The 21191-nt window shown below is 28.8% G+C and overlaps 2 protein-coding genes across 3 annotated transcripts; one reads left to right on the top strand and one right to left on the bottom strand.

Annotated features, from left to right (window-relative positions):
- Nucleotides 1–11362: 11362 nt before the first annotated feature.
- Nucleotides 11363–14638, top strand: LOC109807688 (thylakoid lumenal 16.5 kDa protein, chloroplastic). Of its 2 annotated transcripts, XR_002240488.3 has the most exons (5): nt 11363–11852; nt 13227–13366; nt 13743–13866; nt 13983–14055; nt 14293–14638. XR_002240488.3 is itself a non-coding variant. In XM_020370262.3 (4 exons), the coding sequence occupies exons 1-4, from the start codon at nt 11378–11380 to the stop codon at nt 14400–14402; spliced, it is 798 nt and encodes a 265-aa protein (XP_020225851.2). In that variant the 5' UTR covers nt 11363–11377; the 3' UTR covers nt 14403–14638. The 2 variants fall into 2 exon arrangements, 1 of the variants encoding a protein (XP_020225851.2); XM_020370262.3 differs by lacking the exon at nt 13743–13866.
- A 295-nt stretch (nt 14639–14933) lies between these two features.
- Nucleotides 14934–19341, bottom strand: LOC109807687 (uncharacterized). Its single transcript, XM_020370261.3, has 3 exons — nt 19188–19341; nt 18904–19023; nt 14934–15981 (listed from the first exon to the last, which is right to left on the bottom strand). The coding sequence occupies exons 2-3, from the start codon at nt 19015–19017 to the stop codon at nt 15235–15237; spliced, it is 861 nt and encodes a 286-aa protein (XP_020225850.2). The 5' UTR covers nt 19018–19023; nt 19188–19341; the 3' UTR covers nt 14934–15234.
- Nucleotides 19342–21191: the final 1850 nt, after the last annotated feature.

Genomic DNA, 21191 nt, shown 5'->3' with positions numbered 1-21191 from the left:
TTAGATATAATTTTTTAGGTGTGATTGATATTATTTTTCAATTAGCACTACAAGAAAATTGACATACAGTGACACACACCCTATAGTGACACAATACGTGTCACTAAAAATTACTTGTACTCACACAATAAATATAATATATGTTGATATATTGTTAAAAAATATAAGTATAGAATATAATAACACACAAAATATGTTGTTAAATCTTATTCAAAATCAATACTAAAATTATATGTAATTATATGTTAAATAGGTATAGTAACCTACATATATTATATCTATAGTGACATTTTTTATATGTCACTATATAGAATATTTTTTGTAGTATAGCGTTAAAATTTTATCTTAATTATATGCATAATTGTATATTAATAAAATTTGTATTAAATGCAAGTGTATAATATCAAATTAAAACTTCAACTCTAAATGGTAGATATGTACACATAAAAAATTATACTTAAATTTTGTTTGAATTTAAATCTCTAAAATAAGAGGAGATGTATTTTAGAGAACAATTGAGAATTAAAAAAATAGTCAAAATGATTATATATATATATATATATATATATTAACTATTAATTTTTAATTAATAGTCAATAAATTATATTATTATTATACTTTCTCTTTTAAAGTGTAATTTTTAATTTTAGAATAACTATATATATATATATATATATATATATATTTCAAAATTAATTTTAATTATTTTTATAGCTATTTATTATAAAAAAATCTCATATAATTCTTTTACGAGTAATATATTAATTAGCTTTTAATATTATAAAAAAATTGTTTTAATGTTTGAATTTATAAAATAACAGCAGTCACTTTAATTATTGAGATTATTAAATAATTATTATTTTAATTCTGAAAATCATAATAATAAATATAACATGACTTGTGTTTAATATTTTTTTAGATTAAGGGGGGTGTATTGGATTAGGATTTTAAAGGACTTTCTTAGTTAAAAAAAAATCCTGCGGATTTTAAAAAACTTTGCAGGATTTTCATGACTTTTAAGATTTTGTAGGATTCTACAAGACTTAAAATCAGGATTTTAATGGATTCTACAAGACTTTTAAATCAGGATTTTAATGAATTTTGTGGGATTTTGTAGAATTTTCGTGGATTTTTGACATTTGATAAGATTTCAAAAATAATTTCATACATTCAAATTTAAAAAGAGTCAAAGACAAAAATAATAAAAAATAATAATGTCTAGATAAATAATAATAATAATAATTCTTCATAATATCTTATCCTCTTAAATAGCATTCACCCACATATCCATAGCTATACTAGTCCTCCAAACATTAGCGTCTTTTCACTCTTGCTCTTGGGTTTGAATAATAGGTTCAAAAGTATGATCTTCATTAACTGGTAACGTTGAAGATGAAGGTTCATCCACCACTTCAATTGGAAATTCATCAGAACGACATTCTTTACGTAAAAAGTTATGTAGTGTTGCACATACTAACACAAGTTCTACTTGTGTCTTAAATAAAAATGGAGGTGCTGACTTAAAAATTGTGAACCTTGATTTAAAAATACCAAATATTTTCTCGATCACATTCCTTAAAGACGCATGACGAAGATTGAACAATTCTTTCTCATTTTCAGGATCATTACCCTGACCTGCAAAACTTTGTAGATGATATCTTACACCTCGAAATGAAGCTAAAAATTGACGTCGATTAGGAAATCTACAATCCACCAAAAAAATATTTACCTAATTACATATGCAATATATATAATATTAGTATAATAATTATTATTATTATATATAATTATTATTATTATTTAAAGAATAAGCATTTAGATATATAATATATATATATATATATATATGTATATATATATATATGTGTATATATATATATATATATATTATTTTAGTTATATATTATATGATAATTTTTAACGATATTTATAAATATAAATTATTCTAACAAATATTTTAACAATATTTCCTCTTTTAAAAAATAAGTTAATGAAGACATAGATCCTAAACCCTAAAAAATTAGATATTGCAATGTCATATGTTAATTTTCTTTTTTTAAAATATAAAAAAGTCCTAATTCCCAATATAAAAATAAAAAGAAATTCATAGTAAAAAAAATAAAATAATTGTTGAGTCGTAAAAGGAGGGGGATAAGAGTAACAAACTTAAGGAAGGAGAGAAATCGCAGTTTTTATGCTGAGAGGGTTCTTCCCCCAACTAAAATCCATTTTCATCTCATTCTACTCACAGAAACCCTAACAAATTCATCTTATATATATATATATATATATTGTAGAGATTATGATATCAATTTCATGTTTCACCTTTTTCTTTTCTTGACGTGTGTTATAAAAAAAATTATCACTTAAAGTTAAAATTTTAAGCATTTTTTTTGTGTTATATAAAGGAACAAATTCAACTATATAAAATAAAATAAAGCAAGTCTATTAAAGAGAACGAATAGAAAAATAGAGCTAATCAATGACACTATCATTTACATATCGGAGTTTCACAAAATAGGGGAATGGGATGAGAACAGTACTACAATATTATATATGAGCAATGAACAATAGTACATTATTATTAGCAGAGAAAAAATGGAGAAGACAGAAGCATAGAAAAAAAAAAGATGAAAAATTCACTTGAAAATTCTTGAAAAGTCACTTCAAACAATCCTTCAAAATCCGATAGGTTTGGATGAGATTGTTTTATGAATTTGGTATTTATAGATAACACTAGAAAGTTCTTCAAAATCTCTCTCACACAACAATCCTTTAAAATCCTTATATTTTTGAATACCAATTGATTGTTTTTAAGTTGTAAAAAATCTCAAATGAATACCAATGAATTTTAATGGACTCTTTAAAAAATCTTGAAAATCCAGATTGAATATCACTGGATTGTTTTTAAGTGACATAAAATCCTGATTGAATACCAATGGATTTTTTTACTCAAAAAAAGTCTTTTAATTTTAAAATCTTACGAAATCCTAAACCAATACACCCCCTAAAATAATATGTTTATAATTTTAAAGATTTAATTAATTTACTTATAATTTAGGACTATTTGGATGTATTATTCTTTCGTCTTCAACGTCACTTTCTAATTTGAACTCATGTACCACTTTCGGTGTGTGAAACATGTTCTCTTCCAATAATTTGGACACGTTGAGAACAATACATTGAAAAAGTATCGTTTTTACAAAAAGAGAAAAGAACAAAATATCTTTCAACATTTGAAACGATAAGGGACGAAAACTTTGCCCATTTTTTAGGAATATATCCGAATTTCGGCAAAATGGTTATGTAATTTGATTCGGAAATGATTTTATCACTATGAAAGTAAGTAATTCTTTTTGGTAAACACTAACCCTGTTACTTGTTTATATATCTGTACTTGTATTATATAAACTCTTAAATTATTACAAAATTCCATACAAATAATCAAGATAATGAATGATTATAATTTAACCATTATTGAGAAAAAAAATTACATTTATCTACATTAAGAAATGTCTACATTAAAAATTTCACTTTTATTACCAATGAGTCTTTTTGATTAATTATATTCATCAAAATAAAATTTTATTAGACATAAAATATTAGACTCGTATCATTAAAAACGTGAATTCAATCTGGTATCAGTTTATAATGGCATGATAGGAAAAAAAATTCTTAAGTAATTATACCACCAAAATAAAATTTTAATAATTATAAAAAAATTGTAAAGTTCGCAACATTAAAAAATGCAAGGTCAAAATAAAAAATAAAAAATAAAAAATTATCGATGATTTTCGCGAGACCATTGGTCAAAATAGTACTTATTTTTAAGGTAAAAATATGTCATATACTACTTTTATATATGCTACTTTTTGGTGGATTTTGTATAGTACGTCTTTACAACCTTGATTCAAGCATAATAGTGAACTTTTAAAGATTTTCATTATAAAATAGTGATTTGTAACTAGGCTTAATAAGAAAAGTTAATTAAGATGATATGTCTCAATTATATGATGATAAGGGTACAAACAAGTGAAACAGCTCATTGATTTCACATGTTCAATCTCTTAAAAATTTAATAAATATGTTAAAATTAAGATAATTATAGTAATTTTATGTGTTTTAATCTAATTTTAAATATTTATCCTTCATAGTGGTCTCAAATAAAAGAGAGAGATTCAAATTAAGATTTTTTTATTCTTGATAAAATAATTCTTAACACACATGGTTTGACACTTTATTACTTAGTTAAGGATTAAAATTCAACCTCCAACTTAAAAATAAAGTCACAGTTGTATGTATTACTTTGTTCCTAAAGGAATAAATCCAATAATGAAGAGAGTTAAAAAAGTAAAAAAAAATATTTTGATTATTAATGGATTAACTAATAAATAAAATAATTTTTTATTCATTATTGTTAAGGCTACTCGAAAGTTATATCACTCGAAAGAGTTGATGGATGAACAGTGACGTATCTATATAGAAGAGAGTGGGGGCACATGCCTCCACTACCATTTTACACATATTTTTTTAGTCAAAAAAATAATATATTTTTAAAAATAAAAGTTATATTTTAATAAAATAAACATATATATTTAAATTATCTTATTATAAAATATAAATTTTAAAAAATTATCTATTTATTTGATATTTATCATATTTTCGAAGGAAATTACTTTTCATATGTGATAAAAAAAATGTCTTAATAACGAATTAATTTTTTAAAAAATTTTAACTTTTGATAAAATAAAATTTGTACCATATATTTATCTTTTGTGCTTTTTATTTATGTATACGTAGATTAAAAAAATTAAAATAGTAAAGATTATAAGATTGTATACGTCAATTAATTAAAAAAATCAAAATGAGAAAGATTAGAAGATTTGTATTCTATTTAAAAATTTTATTATAAAATATATTTTGAAATAAATTATCATCTAAAATATTATATTAGATATTAAAAACATGTTTATATTATAAATAAATTAAACTTGGTTTTTATATAATTTAATATATTTATTTTTATATTTTTATTAGTATTAAATTATTATAAAGTATATTTTTAGAATTGTAGTTCTAACCAAACATTTAATTTTTTTTATAATATACAAATAAGTCATATTTAAGACATGTATTTTAAAAAATAGTTAAATTTAAACTATTAAATTATAATATAACATAGTCTAATCTAACTTATTTTTATCTTTAATTGTAAGCATAAATATAAAAATTTGTAAAAAATAATTATGATATATATTTATACTTTTAAAAACTATATATAAAATTTTTAATATTATAAATATATAAATAATTATTGTCCCCACTATCTAAAATTTTTGGATCCGTCACTGTGGGTGAAGTACCTACTAAGAAATATTACTCGAAAGAGTTGATGGGTGAAGTACCTACTAAGAAATATCAGAAACTATAAGCACGCATACTCGAGGATTGCTCGAAAATGCAAAAAGGGGTTACTGGAGGTTGATGACAGTTAAGCAGGCACACCAAGGTGGTTATTAAAGAACGAATCGAGAAAATAAAAAAAATAAAAAAAACGTGGGACGAACAGTTACGAGAAGTTACACCTTGAACCACGTCCTTGAGCCACGTAATGAGCATAATGGATAGCGATTATCCTCCAATAACGCACATGCATGAAATCAACCGTACTCGATTGGCTCTATAAATATGAAAAGCACAGTGACTTACAAAGGTCAAAAATTTCATACTTGCACTCTTGAAAGCACTCTCTGTTTGTGCATATGGCTTCCGTGCATGCAATTGCTTGGTATTGATTTCTTGATCACATTCCTTTTTCTTTTTCTAGGATTAGTGTAGTTTCTTTTAATTCCATAGTTCATAGGTTGTTTAATCCTAATATTGTAACTTGATCATTATGCAAACTAGACAATGATTTGTATTGCCAATGTGTTTATTGTTCATTCTGTTCAATTAAGTATCTATATGCATGCAAATTATTATTTGATCATCATTTATGAAAATCTGGAAACAAACGTTTATTAATCAGTTCTGTCTCATCTATTTCCATTCTCAAGCGAGTTCAACGAATTTACTATAAAATACCTAAATTAAAACGTTCTTGTGTTAGTTCGAATAAAAAGAATCCATAAACTAATCCTGAACCGTAAACAATTATTAAAAAGTATTTCCTATCAAATATGAAGACAATTCCTTATTTAATTCTCATAAGTAAAAGGAATATAAACAAGGACAATTTTTAATATGTATAGATAAACTTGATACGTTTTAAGAATGCAAGTAACAAAAATAAAGAAATAGAAATTAGGTGCAATGTATATCTCATAAGATTGAACATATATACTTACGATTCATATTTTATTGGTAAATTATGTTATCATTTCTTAAAATTTCATAAAATTGCACACATCCATTATTTTTCTACAACTACACCAACCTCTTTAATTGTTTCAAAAATATTATGCTCACATCGTAACTCATAAAGAGAGGTTATTGTGAACTTTAAAAAGATGAGGAGTTATATGCATCTCACAATTTTTTTTAAAAAAAACATGCATTTATTTTAATTTATTTTATAGTTTAATCATTCAAGTAGATTCGAAGAAATGAAAATAGAACAAGCATTGAATTTGGTCCCTAAAAGATAGTAAAGATGTCTTGTCGGTTCTTGAAAGATTTTTTGTGACATTTAGGTTCATAGATTTTAACTTCATTATGAAGGTTACTCCTTTTATTATACTTAATTACTAATTCTATTAGTTTCTTAAATAATTGGTAGTTAAGTGTCAAATTGATACTTATTATTTTTCATTGTTGGTTGTTCTATTTCATAATCACATGATATGGACTATAATGCAAAATTTTGATATTTTTCAATCAACAACAATTACTGTCATGTTTAGATATTTTGACCATGGTGTTTTGATTAAAATAGAAGGTTATTGTTGGATTTTACAGGGTTTCCTATAGTTCATTTTTTTTTGTCTGAGTAAATCATAAATTATTGAATTTAAGGTTTAACAAAATGAATGGTGGTTTTGAAAAATATAAAATAAGGATACATCAATCGAATATGGATACTTCTGTTATGTTTAATGAATCACAAAATTTCATGGGTAGAAGTGAGAAAGAATTTAGTGATAATAGTCATCTTTGTTACCATGGAAACATGGCTTTGTTGAGGTTTCACGAACAATTATAAACTTTTATTTTTTCACTTGACCTTTTCTTGCTTTGGTGTTGTTGGCTGGTGTTCCTCTTCAATAATCTAGCAATCTCTTATCTTGTAGAAATGAGTTTCATATTTCACACAAATTAGTTTCACAGGTGAAATAAAATACGAGAATGAAAGTGAATGAGAAAAAATAAGTTATTTAAATGTTACTGCAGTTATTTTTATATAAAATTTAAAATTAAACATTACTTTATCATATGTCAAAATATATTTAATTTGCAACTATTACATGTCAACTAGAAGAAAAAATATGTGTCAATGTGACAATTAATTGTTGATTAGTCTTAAGAATAACAAAATTAATAGTTTAGTATAATAGAATAATTAACTTGTATAATATAATTAAAATTTAAGAATTCACATATCACAAAAATATTTTAAAAATTTATTGGTCATCTTCACCATCTTTCATGAGTATCTACATAATAAAAACATATTAAGGTTTAATTTTACGAGAAACTGATAAATTAAAGAAAATGGTTAAGAAGTTAAATTTTCGGTATGCATTTATTTCTAAGTTTATTTTTTAACAATTTTATTTATAAATCTATTAATAGTTCGAGAATATACCCTCGGAAATGTGATGCCTAAAACTGATATTCTTATAATGTCGAACTTAATTTGGTTAACTTTGAACATTCTAAAAAGTGTTGTTTTTTTTTTTGTTTCTTTAAGGAATATTGTATTCTTGTGATGGGGTCGAAAAAGGACTCAAACAACAAACATTATTATATTACTTTTCTTAGAAACTTTTAAATTTGAGATTTGAAAGGAAAAAAAAGAACATCAAAGATAAAAAAAAATATTTTAATATTATTGAGTTTGATATATTCAATAATATTTTAATATCGCATACCAAGATTAACCGCTCAACTTTTTTCATAAATCTAAAAAAAGCATTTCTAAAATAGAAAAATAAAATAAAACTTATAGAGGATTTAAAAATAAAATTTTAAAAAAAATAATAAGTACAAATTCGTGATGCGGCAGGAAGTGAGGAAGTGTAGTTTTGTAGCCGCGTGTTGTGCACGGTGAGAAAGCGCGTGGGTATTGTGTAATAGATAGTGTGTTTTTCTTTTGTGTGTGTGTGTGATAGAAATTGTGTGATAAATGATAGATACGCGTTATAGCGTCGGCTAGTGTGTGTCCCTTCCCAGCGCTAACTCACTCGCTCCGGACTCTGTTTGTCAGAGACAAACTCATGTGCCACACATAACACGTCACCCACCAATTCCCTCCACACTCTTCAAAATGGAAACATTCTGCTCATCTCACAAACACCACTTGTTCCCTCTTTTGGTAAATCCTAATTATCCTAAAAAAATATTTAAAAATCGTTTCAAGAAAATTTATTATTATTCTCTTATAAGGATAAAAGGGAAAACAAAAAATATGTTGAAAAATAAAGTTTGTTGCCTAAAAATATAAATCAGACTTATTTGTATTATTGTATATTATCATTATTTTTTTTCCGGAATGAGACGTGCCAACTCCCAACAATCACACATAGACAACCACATTCATTTTAAGGTAGAAGTGCTTCTTTGGTACGCTCCTTATTGTGGTTATTTTGTCTGAATCAAATTATGTAGGTAACTTTATTTTTATAAGAGAAAAGAGACTGTTCCAATAATCCCCATATGTAATTATATGTAATTCAATAGGTTAAAACAACTCTAGGTTAGTAGATCAACATTCTCAAAAGTTAGATTAGACTTATATAACATATAATTAGTACTTAAGTTAAAAAAAATAAAGATATTTATTAAGTTTATAAAAGGAAGTTATGAATCTTTTATAAATTCTTTTTAGTCAGGTCAAGCTATTTTTTTTAAAATTTAATCCACTATAATTAAAATTTTCTATTATTTTTCATAGACATATGTGATAAGAATTTAAAATAAAGAGAAAAAGGCGATGTAAAACATTTTACATACACAAAAATCAGATTTATAATATTTGTTAATTTTTATAACAATTATCTTAAAAGTAATATCAATAGTAATTTTTGATTGGTTGTGCTAGTATAAATTTTTTTAGTACTGACAGTGGTTCGCCATTAAATCCTAAAATAAATATTTAAAAAATTCATATTATTTAAAATAACTTTTTTTCAATACTTACTTTTATAATTAACTTAAAATATTTGATATATTGTATTCGATGTGTTCATACTATGCTTGCAAATATACAATAAACAACTATATTAAAGTACTTCTGATATATTTTGTCCAAAAATAAACTATTGTTATATAAACAGCATATCAAGTTACTTTATCTAAATACGTCATTATATAAGATGAATTTTGGCATTTTGTTCAATAAATTGTGAATAACTTAGCCAGCAAGCCAACTCAAGAGAAAGGCACATAGCCATATATACGCGGTTGACTTGAGTCCCTGAGGAGTAGGGTGGAAATTGTCTGTTTGTCTTAATGAGTGCTCATTTTTTCATCACCCTTTCACTTTTAAACATCAATGTTTAATGACCCTAAAAGCACTCTGCCATTTTTCTAAGTTCCTTTTCAAACTATGAGATCATAGGATAAAAAACAACTCAGTACTTGTTCGTGGCCCAATTTGATGGTAAAGATGAATATATTAATGGTGCAACTAATTAGAATAGAAAAAGAAAAGGATAACAAAATTAATACTACATTCTTTTTGGTGGCACCTGGTCAATAATACTCATAGATTATGTTTATGTTTTGATATCGGTTTAAAATTATCTTCAACAAAAAAAACTTGTATTTCAATGTAAAAAACCAAAAGTTTGTGAGTGTATTTTTTTTTTTTTAAACTGTAATCAAGTTTATCTCAACTAATTTTTAAATACACCTTATTTCTCTGAGTTATGATAATGCCTTCTTTCTTTACTGGAGTCAAATTATACACATAAGAAACATAATTTAATGCTAGGAATTCAGTGAAAGTGGTTCTTTTTTTTCTTGCAAATAGGCTTAGGAGAGAAAGCAAAACGGCGATAACTTAAAATAGAAGCAGCTAGCAGGAGAATACTTATCACTGAACACAAACAATTTTTTGATCTGTAAGTTTGTTTTATAGCTTTTAGGGAAAGTTATGACTTAAAAGCCTTAAATTTCTATTCATTATTCAATGTGTGATCTTACCTGTACATCTTTTCTCTATACAATTTATTGAAACAATTTGATTGAGCGAATACATTTAGTTAACGATAGAAATTTACATTAAAGCTATAAAGACCATTGCAGACCCCAAAGCTAAAGCAGATATATAAATACTATAATTATGAATGACCAATAGAAAAGACCAAGAGGAAAAATTTGAGACCATTAAGAAGGTGGAGTCACTTTAATTAAAACATTAGAATGCACCCAATGATCAACATAAAAGCTAAGTTCTAAAATGAACTAGAGAAAGAGCTTTAAGAGCGTGTTACACTGTTATGCCTCTCCTTTCACTTAATCAGTAAGGACAGTGAAAACGTGGCATGATCAAGATCTCATCAACAATGAGTTCCTTTAGAGCTGGCTAGTGAATCCACTGTTTGGTTTAATAACGCAAAATTTTAAAGAAAGTAGCTTTTAGCTCAACGACTGTTCTCAGCCCACGTAAGAGAATCTGCTTTTTACGTATTCTCCCATTGTTGATTTCAAAAAGTGGCAACAATCAGCGAAGCTCACTTTTATGTGTGTGTGGGACAATGCTTTATCTTGAGGGCAAGAACGTCCTTATAAATAAAATTGTAAAAAAACAAATTACCATGAATCAGAATCTCCTCTGGAAGTTACCAACTATAATAGAAGCTTGAGAATGACAAGCATAGATAAAGGGTTTTTCCAGAACATGTCGTGAATTGTTGTACGGATCATTATTGCTTATACTCGATTTTAATGAAGCTTTAAGTTAAATCCTTTTTACAATGGTTTTGTGGGTCGAGATGTGAATGATCATTGATCATTGATCACACTTAGCTTAGGTGAGATATTAATAATTGATGGGCCAAAATCTTTATTAGATGGGACAAAGATACATACTAGCCAACTTTCCAATTTGCATCCTTTAACTCAATTGAAATTTAGAAGATAATATGCCATCATGAATGGTAGTGGATCATAGAGGTACTATTCAATGACCACAATACCCTTCAGGATCTAAAAAATGACTGGATCAGATTACAGAATCCAACAACCTTATCCTCAACATGTTCCAAATCGCCATGTCTTCGGGCGTAAAAATAAAGAAAAGAAAAAAGAAGAGAGGAAAAAACAAGAAAAGAAAAAAATGGCAACATATTCTCTCCCAACTGCATACCCCTTGTGTCTACCATCATCATCATCCTCTTTGTCATTAGCAACAAGAACAGATGTTTACCACCCCATCAAATGCAGTGTGAAAAAGCAATTAACTCTTAGCAAAGCAGTTAATGAACCAGCAATACATCCTCCAATTCTGACCAAAAGAGGGTTATCCATCAGTTTTGTGACCACCTTTGTGCTTTCATTGACTGGTGAGGATGCTAATGCTGCAATCCTTGAGGCAGATGATGATGAGGAGCTCTTGGAAAAAGTGAAGAGGGACAGAAAAAAGAGAATTGAGAGACAAGGTGTGATTAGTTCATCCACCAAAGAAACAGGTCTGATCCTGCAAAAATAACATCTTGCTTTTCCCAACATTATTGGGTCAATGTGGGTGTACCAGTACATATCATTACCTAAACATGAACAGCAATTTACATTATTGGTTTGTCCTATTACGTGTTTCCCAAAATATGAAATCCATTTTCATGTTCCTTTCCTTTAATTAATCGACTTTGTTCACTCTGGAATGCAAATAAATGTAAATTACATTGATAAATCTTTGAGTCTGCAGAGACTAGCAATAAAGTAGTTGAACCAATTCTTGAAGGTGTCGAATGAGCAAAATGTCTAAAAGGTGCAAAGCTAGGCTTCTTGTTCTGTTGTATGTTTGTATTGAGTTTATTTTAATGAACATTAGTGTAAAACATTTTTACAGGATCTTCTAAATTTATATTTGTATCAATTTGTATTGATGTCTCATTCAATGATACTGATTGGGTTCATCATTGTATACCATTGTTGCCATCATTGTTCACACAAAAAAGTCTAAATTTATAACGACATCTCGTTCAATGAGTGTAACTAATTAACATACTCGCATAATTGTTAGTTTGGCTTTTAAGGTGGAAATGGAATTGATTATGAAAAAATTGAATCTAATTCAAATGCACGCTAATAAATTTGAAAATATGCATAGGCTTGCTGTGCTGCTGTATTTTAGTTGTCTCCTTTAAGATTACAGCAGCCAATTTCTAAAATGACGCATAATTCCATGCTACTGATAGTTGACACTGTTCCTGGCGTAGGTTATTTTTAGAGTTCAATTTTGGTATCCTTTGCCCAAAGAATTTTACGCACTCAAGTCTCAACCAATTATAAATTACTTTTGATATAACTTTTATTATCTTTAGACTCTCAACCAATTATAAATTACTTTGAATATACATTTTAAAGTAATTATTACAGAAGTCTAAATTTTGTATTTTATATTAATTAAATTTTGATTTTGAACAATCAGAAATCGAACATATATAAACTTTGCTTTTCAAAACAAAGGTGCTTGTTCTCTGCATCTTTTAAGTCACATTTTTGGCTTGCAAATATATAGTCCCTGCTCAGGAATACAATAATAGAATTAAGATTTGAAGAGGTCACACTAGCTGAGTTCTTTTTTCTCCTCCCAATCATGGTAACTAATCTGAAGAATGAGAGATAGAATTCGTGTTTCTCTTTCGTGATGAACTTCTATTCCTTTTCTCATGTACTTGTTTGCTCAAGTTTCCTTCATGAAACAAAAAACACCAGTTTCTTTTAGGAGCATAATAAAAGAAAATTTTCAGGCTGCCTTCTTTTTCACTAAATTCTCAAATTCAGCCAGCACAATTTCCCTTAGTGACTTAGCAATAAAATAATTTTTTTTTTTTTTGCAGCGTATCTTCAGGACCTGGTATATAAACTGAGTGAAGTTGGTAAAGCAATTGAAAACAATGATCTACCTACAGCCGCTTCTGTCTTTGGGAGTGGCACTGATACTGATTGGGTCCAAAAAGCTAATATAGCTTTGAATAAGGTTAGTCTGGTTTCTTAAATAATTGCATTCATTATGAACACTTTTGTCACGGAATCTTCTATTACAAAATGTGTCAGCTATTAATTAGGTGCAGTCATACTAGTACTAGTGCATAAAATCCCATCAGAATAGGAACTTGTTTGAATACAAGTTGGAGTGTTTTTCTCTATTAGAAATAAAAAATTATTTTTAATAATGAAGCTCACAAAAACATTTCTAATCTTGTATTCAGACAAGTTATAAGTGTGCTTGTGTCATGATAACATCAATCATCTATTTTTTTTTTGTCAATCACTTAATTTGCTGTAATCTTTTGGTATCTAAATTCTCATGTGGATGTTTTTGATTCTGAATTTTCACAATGGGAGAAAACCAGTGCCTTCACTATCATTCTCAAGGGGTAAAGATTAAAAAGCCTATGAGAAGGAAAAATTTCAAACACAGCACTTGCGTGTGGGATACAATGAACATTGGAACATACTCTTCATTCTCCACTAAAAGTTTGAACTTTCTGGACGAATTTTTTTTTTTTTATAAATAAAGTTGCTGTTTATTTAAATATCTCTTTCTAGCTTCTTAATTGGATATCTTACGGTTTCTAGTCAATCTTTTTCAGCTGAGTGCCAGTCCTGAAGAAAAGACTGAGGTGGACACATTCAATTCCTCGCTAGCTTCATTGATTTCATCAGGTATCAAGTTTCACACAACACAGAAAATACATTCCTGCCTCGTACCTTGTTCCTAGGTGTTAATATTATTGGATATCACCCGCACAAGTAAAACAATCTAGCTGTAATCTTGTTGATAGACTCTTGAGAAGCCTTCATGTCTAATTGTTATTTATTATTTTGACACATAAAATGGTGGCCACAAGATTCTTTGTGCCAACTCTTATTCCTTTTTTATTTATTTTTATTTTGTGGCAGTTATTGGGAATGACGTTGAGTCCTCCAAACTTGCCTTTGTGTCTTCGGCCAGTGCATTTGAGAAGTGGACCTCCTTGACGGGGCTGATTGTTCAGCTTAAGGGGCTTTGAGGGGAAGCTACAACATATTCTATCTAAAAATTTGTTGATAAATATAGAGAATTCCATTAACTTCCCGTCAGGTTCACCTAATTGGTGTCTTGGTGGTTGGTGCAGTCCCATTTCAGCTTTATCTATCACTACTACAAAAGGCAAATATACTAATCATTCGTTGCTCAAAAAGTTTGAGCTTGATTGTGGATAGTCTCAACTCTCAAGCAAAATTGCAATTTTGATGTCTTTGTGAATTTAGCAAGTTCTACTTTTTCTTTTGTTCAACGAACAAAGCAAATAGGACTTTTCAAGTTGTTGTGAGGACTAAGGCGATCGAATTGTGGTTTGAGCCAACAAAAGAACCACCATTCTGTGACTTTTTTAGTTTCACTGCAACCGGGTTATCATTATCCATAATCAAGGTAATGGTTATTATTAGTGTTTAATAGAAGAATGAAAATATAATTAAACACATCCGGCGTAAATTGGACCGATCTTCAGCCCAGACAAGTGGAAGTAAACAACCTAAATGTAACCTGATAACAACAGTTTAGGAGTAAATGAAATATTTGGGTTCACGATAGTAGTACAAAGATTACAGGTCCATATCACATTACAAGTATCTTACAACATAATTTAACGGAGAGGACAAAAGCTACACGTCTCTCCAACACAGAGATGGTACATTATAGAGCTACACTATAATTGTCTATAGTTGTTTCAATAAACAATCAGATAAATAACATCACAACAAAACTAGAGTCATACTCGGACAGATCTAAAGGGGTCAGAAAGAGAGAAGAGAACCCAAGTTTATTATTCCTTATTTAGCTGCTTTGACCTAACCAGTTCAACTTCCATTCTCAGTCAACTCTGGTTCAGCCTTCTTGTTTATATCATGAACCTTAAAATGTTCTTCATCATTCACTTGAGATACTTGAGTGCCTCTGTTATGTTCCTCCTTATTCTCTCCTTCCAGTTCAACCTTTTTCTCATCAGTTCCATCATCTTTCTTTGTCTCCTCCAGTGACTGTCCAATCTTTTCCACATCTTTATTCTGAACAACTTCAGAACCCTCAACTCCTTTGTCATCAAGTTGCTCTTTTGAGGCATGTAGCTCTCCATCATTGGTCTTGAATTCTTCCTCATCCTTAGGTATATTGGCATTTTCTCCATGATGGGTGGGTTCTTTTCCATCTGTATCCTCCGCTCTCTTCTCTTGATTTTCCTCCACAACATTCTTTTCTGGGTCTAAACCTTTGTCATCCTTAGTTTCACCAGCTTCTTCCATTTGTTCTTCTTTCGTTTCCTCTTTTTGTTCTTCCTGAGAAGCATCCCTTTTTGAAGCTGGTGATTTCTTGCCACGTTTCTTTGGGGGCTCATTTTCTTGGGGAGGAGCTGCCTTGGCCTTCTCACTGATTCTTGCTGATCTTCTCGGGGTCTCACCAGTGCCCCAATCAAATTCGGATGCAGCTGGGCCACCAGGGTGTGCTTTCAGATACTGCTCCAGTTGCTTCCGACTACTGATCTCCTCTCCAGTTGGTGCAGTGAATACAATCTCATTTTTCTTTGGGGTTCCAGACTTTTTTGGAAAGAACTGCAAGGAAAATATGATTTATGAATAATCTCATATGCATAAACATGCAGAAAATTAACATCGGAAATACATACAAGATTTTGATTTAAGTTATTGACTTCTACAAGTAATCCCTAGTGTGAAAAATGAAGCTCTCTTCACATCCTTCATATCACAATTACATTATAGTGCTGTCTTTGGTACTCATGCAATTAAACACTAGTTTGAAGAGCATAATAAACCCCTGATAAAACTTTATTATGTTTCTTGCTCCTTTTTTTTTCAAAAAAAAAGTTTTTTTTTTACAGTTTTAAGCATATGTGTGCCTAGTTAAACATCATAGGCTGTTATAAGCTAGCAGTTTTACTGTTAAACTTCAGTAAGAGAGTAGCGTGGCACCAAATTAACCTTGTTCAGTCAGAAGGCTTTTCTTTCCCTCTTTAATTCTTCCATTCAGGCTATACCTGGGAAAAGTGAAAGTTCATGGAATGGTGTGGAAGAGACGAAAATGTGATGACAAGTATCTGAGGCTCACACTGCGACCAAGAAACACAAAAATACACGCATATGGACTGTATATGAACCATTTACCAATCTAAAACTGCAGTATAGAAAATAAATAGACAGCATCATACAGAAACATGACCCACAGTTTATCTCAGGGAAGGGAATAAGGTGAACAATACTGTCCATATAAAACCTACATAAATACCCTTCTAGCTTTGTATTATACAAAGACTCCTTTGGATTTTATTTTTCAGCGGGGGTATGTGTCCAGGTAAAACAGTGAGTTGGTAGGGAGCTTTAGCTCTCAAGATTTCCACCTTGTGTCCATTAGATCACCCTAGAGATATGCAATAACTTATCATATAAAATCACGTATAATAAATGCTAGTCTATAGAATGATCTAATGGAAAAGAGAGTAGAGCTAGATAGCTCAAACTCTCCACAGATTCACCTTAGAAAAATTTTCCCCAAGGGTTATAACTTATACGTGTTCTAAAATATTTTTTGTGGTGAGTGCATAGGTTTTGTAAATATTTTGATGTTTTGTAAACCTTGGGGGAAATCAATTCAACTTACTTCAAGAAATACAATAAAGGTTGTTACAAGGTAGGTTTCTCCATTAGATCACCCTAGAGATATGAAATAACTTGTTATATAAAACCATGTATAATAAATGCTAATGCTAGTATCTATAAAATGATCTAATCAATGGAAAAGAGAGTAGAGCTAGATAGCTCAAACTCACCATATACTCCTTAGAAAAAATTTCCCCAGGGATTATAAGTGTTCTAAAATATTTTTCATGTGGTGATTTCAAAGGTTTTGTATGTTCTGTAAACCTCAGGAAATCAATGCAATTTACTTCAAGAAATATGATAAAGGTTGTGACATGGTGGGTCTGTCCTGGGTATAACACGATGGAGAAAAATAAATGAAAGACCTAGAGTTAATTTTCACTTTTTCAGAAATGTCGCAAACAAAATATTAGAATAAATGGATGCAAATATAACAATGATAATATTATGATTGTAATTATTATATGGTAAGAGACCAGGCTATTTTTCTCCCAGTCAATAATTATCAAGTTGATAAAATCTTAACTGTTGTTCTATGTATGGAAGATGTATGTTACCTTAAAGAAATATGACGAATCAATAGAAGAAAGTAATAAAAATGGATGCAAGAAAACTAAAAAGAATTTTAATAAAATGATTTTTTCCAGCATAATCACAAACCATAAAATATTTAACAAGAATTTCTTCATGCTTCATTAAAAATTAACCAGCAAAAGTAACATGAAATTTTTCATGTAAAACGCAAGACATAACTGTAGCATATTATAAATAAGGTATACATTGTACATCACAAAATTTATCTAATTAATTAAGCAGCAGATAACAGCTCAAACAAGTACCAATTAAGCGGCTGATTGTGCTGTACATAATACATCGACACAGAAGTTGCACTATTTGAGTAAAGTTATATGGTTCCTTTTCTTACAGAAGTGTTGTAATGTTCAAAGCACAGCTAAGCACCAGATCAAATAAGTACCAAGTTACAACTTAAGTCTGGGACAATTTTAGCTGAACACCTTAAAAACTAAACAGAAAGGGGGAAAATTGAGAACTGAACAAGAAACTGTATTGGATCTCAAACACGACATTATTCAAGCAATGTTTATCATTTCAGCAACTTTTCATTTTTCACTTTTTTTTTTTGTTGGGGGGGGGGGGGGGGGGGGAGGGGGAGGGGGGTTTGTTAAGCACATGGCAGATGAGGTGATCCTGATTCCTGATACCAAATTTAAACTACTCAATATTTGTTACCCCAAGAATGGCTACTTGTAAAAGATATCTCGGCAACTAGAGAATGATAACTTAACTCACAATTTGGAATCCAATCTCATCTACTATGACATACAAAACCACATATTAGCTAGAAAGAAGGAAAGTTTCCTGTAACTACGATTAAACAAAATCATTATTGCAGGCAAACAACAAATATGAATGCAACTGCAACAAAATATTCGAAACCAAAAGAGATAAACCCAACAACGGAAACATTACAAGACACACAGTTCGAACCCACCAAAATCCCTCTCCCTACACAAAAATGACACACCTAGAAAAACCCTAACAGGCGACTCAACAATCAGCAGCCAGACAATTTTCCGAATTCAAAAGACAAAAGGCCCAAACTTTTGATGCGAATCGCAAATCATAAGTACTCAGCAAGTCACAATTCGAGAAGCAAATGCGAAAAGAGAAAATAAAATCCATAGGTGAGGTCAGCATGAAGCACAACACAAATCGCAAGAATAAGCGTAACCCACAAAAATTGGAGCACAAACAAAGAATTGGCACAGCATAAGATGCGAATTCCCAAAAAATTGAATAGTCAAAGAAGAAGGAAGAACAAGGAATCGAAATTAGAACCTTCTTCTTCCAACCAGGTGGAGCAGGAAGTTCCAACGACAGAGGTTCCTCCCCTGCAGCCGCACCTGCACCTGCACCTGCAGCAGCAGCCTCCTTCTCCACTGAGCTCGCCATTTTTACCTAACAATTCCCCAAGGCAAACAAAAATAAGGAGGAAGAAGAAGGAAATCACAAAAACCACTATACCAGAAATTTAAAAATTAAATTAAATTTCTAATTATTATTATTATTATTATTATTTATAAATAATAATGGAAGGAAATTAAGAAAGAGGAGAGAAATACTTGGACTTAGTTTTGGGGTGGAAATGGGTCTTTTTCCTTTTGAGAGGAGAGAGGTGGGGAAAAGAAGAAGAGAGAAGGAATTATATTTATTAAATTAAACAAATTGAGGAATCGCAGACGCACAAAAATATGCTTCCAACCTTTTGACTCCATTTTTGTGTTGGGTACTTCCAACCCTCACAGACATCCTTTCCTTTCGCCACCTGTCCCACCAATCCACCTTTTCAGATTTCTTCTTTTTTATTTCTGCTCTCAATTTAACTTTCAACAACATTCACCTCTTTGCTTTCTCACCAATCTAATTATTCTAGATTTTACTCTATTAAATTACAATTATTAAAACTACCTTACTACTAAAATACTCTATTTATAATAAAATAACGTAAAAGTGAGTGATTAATAATTAGAGAATATCAACTGTTTCGAAACAATCTTAATTATAAGAGTAGTTTTTGAAAAAAACTATAAAAAATAAAATAATTTTATATATAATCTTAGAAATAAAATTATCCAAAAAAATATAGATACCAAATGATCTAAAATATTGAATTTACTAGAAAAATTATTTAAGTGTTAGTGAAATATTTTTAAAAGTATAAAAAAATATAATAATTTCATATATTCCCTTAAAATAACTACAAGTTAAGAATTCTATATGTATGTTAAAAACAATAATAAATATATTACTTTCTAATTGTTCACTCTCTTAATATATTACATTTAATTGTATTAGTTGAAGAATTTATAAAAATAAAAATAAAAATAAGAAAAATTAAGAAAAAAAATCATTTTAGAACAAAAGGAGTAACTACATAAAGTGACTTATTATTTTATAAAATTCAATTTGATATTTTTGTATTTACTTGATAAACTCCAAATTAATTGATTAAGAAAAGTCTTTCAACCTATCACCTAGCTTAAAGTTGATGTTATGTTCTAGCATAACATAGACTAGATTTCTATTTAGATAAAGTCTTTGTTCAATTATCTTGCATGAAGTTGATGTCACTATGCTCTTATTGACTTCTTAATGACTATCTTAACATGATGAAAAAAAGATTGCCCAGTCGATCATATATTAATCAATTTGCTCACATTTAGGCCAACTTAGTCACATTAAAACTAACTAATTCACCATGTACAAACTCTACGTGTAGAATAACAAGTTTCTTTCTTTCACCTCTCTTTTTTCTCATGACTATAAAAAGGGTTTTACATCTCATGTATGTACAATTGCACACACTCTTTGAATCATATATTGTTACTTTGCTTAACCGCTTTATGGTATAGGCATTTGAGTGTTACTGGTGGCCACCACTGTTGACGTATGATGATTAAGTATTGTTTTACTGAAATTGAGTTCATCGATACATTTTACACAAAATACTAATAGCTATTATTAAAACAAGTAAATTATTAAAACATGAAAAATGACACACGTACAACAATTTATATAATTCTTTTTTGTGTTTATTTTTTTTATCACACAATTTATTATATTTCAAAATTCTTTTCTTTTCTTTTTTAGCTGTACAATTTATTGTCTAAGTATCATTTTACTTAAAATATTAAACTACTTTACAATTAGAAGTGATAATGAAATGGATCGCTTAAAAATTAATCTGAGATTTAATTTCATAATTAATTCATTAATTAAATGAAATAAATTTGAATTATATATATATATATATATATATATATATATATAATTTACTCTCATTTGACTCATATATTGATTCTCTTTGTAAATAATCATATATTTTATATTACTATTATAAATATAATTTATGAATTAAATTTGAGACTTAATTCCATAATTAATTAATTAAATTCAATACATGGATTAAATGGATTATACTATATAGAGTTTTTTTTTTTAATTATTCTTCAGGAAGCTAAAAGTAATAAAATAAACACATTACATTTTCTCCATCTGCCACACAATTCCCTTATTTAAGGGAGTGCTGAAAGCTAAGGTTCCAATCTTGAGCCATGTAGGAACGT

This window comes from Cajanus cajan, chromosome 5 (genome assembly GCF_000230855.2).
Source record: "Cajanus cajan strain Asha chromosome 5, NIPB_CcT2T_4, whole genome shotgun sequence".
Taxonomy (NCBI): Eukaryota; Viridiplantae; Streptophyta; class Magnoliopsida; order Fabales; family Fabaceae; genus Cajanus; species Cajanus cajan.
The sequence above is the reverse complement of the archived record's forward strand: the minus strand, read 5'-3'. Positions and strand labels throughout refer to the sequence as shown.

Coding starts and splice junctions, on each gene's coding strand:
- LOC109807688 (XM_020370262.3), top strand. CDS start 11,378: ATGACTGGATCAGATTACAGAATCCAACAACCTTATCCTCAACATGTT. Junction 11,853..13,226: donor TTCATCCACCAAAGAAACAG/GTCTGATCCTGC, acceptor TTTTTTTTGCAG/CGTATCTTCAGGACCTGGTA. Junction 13,367..13,982: donor CTAATATAGCTTTGAATAAG/GTTAGTCTGGTT, acceptor AATCTTTTTCAG/CTGAGTGCCAGTCCTGAAGA.
- LOC109807687 (XM_020370261.3), bottom strand. CDS start 19,017: ATGGCGAGCTCAGTGGAGAAGGAGGCTGCTGCTGCAGGTGCAGGTGCA. Junction 15,982..18,903: donor CACCTGGTTGGAAGAAGAAG/GTTCTAATTTCG, acceptor TTTTCCTTGCAG/TTCTTTCCAAAAAAGTCTGG.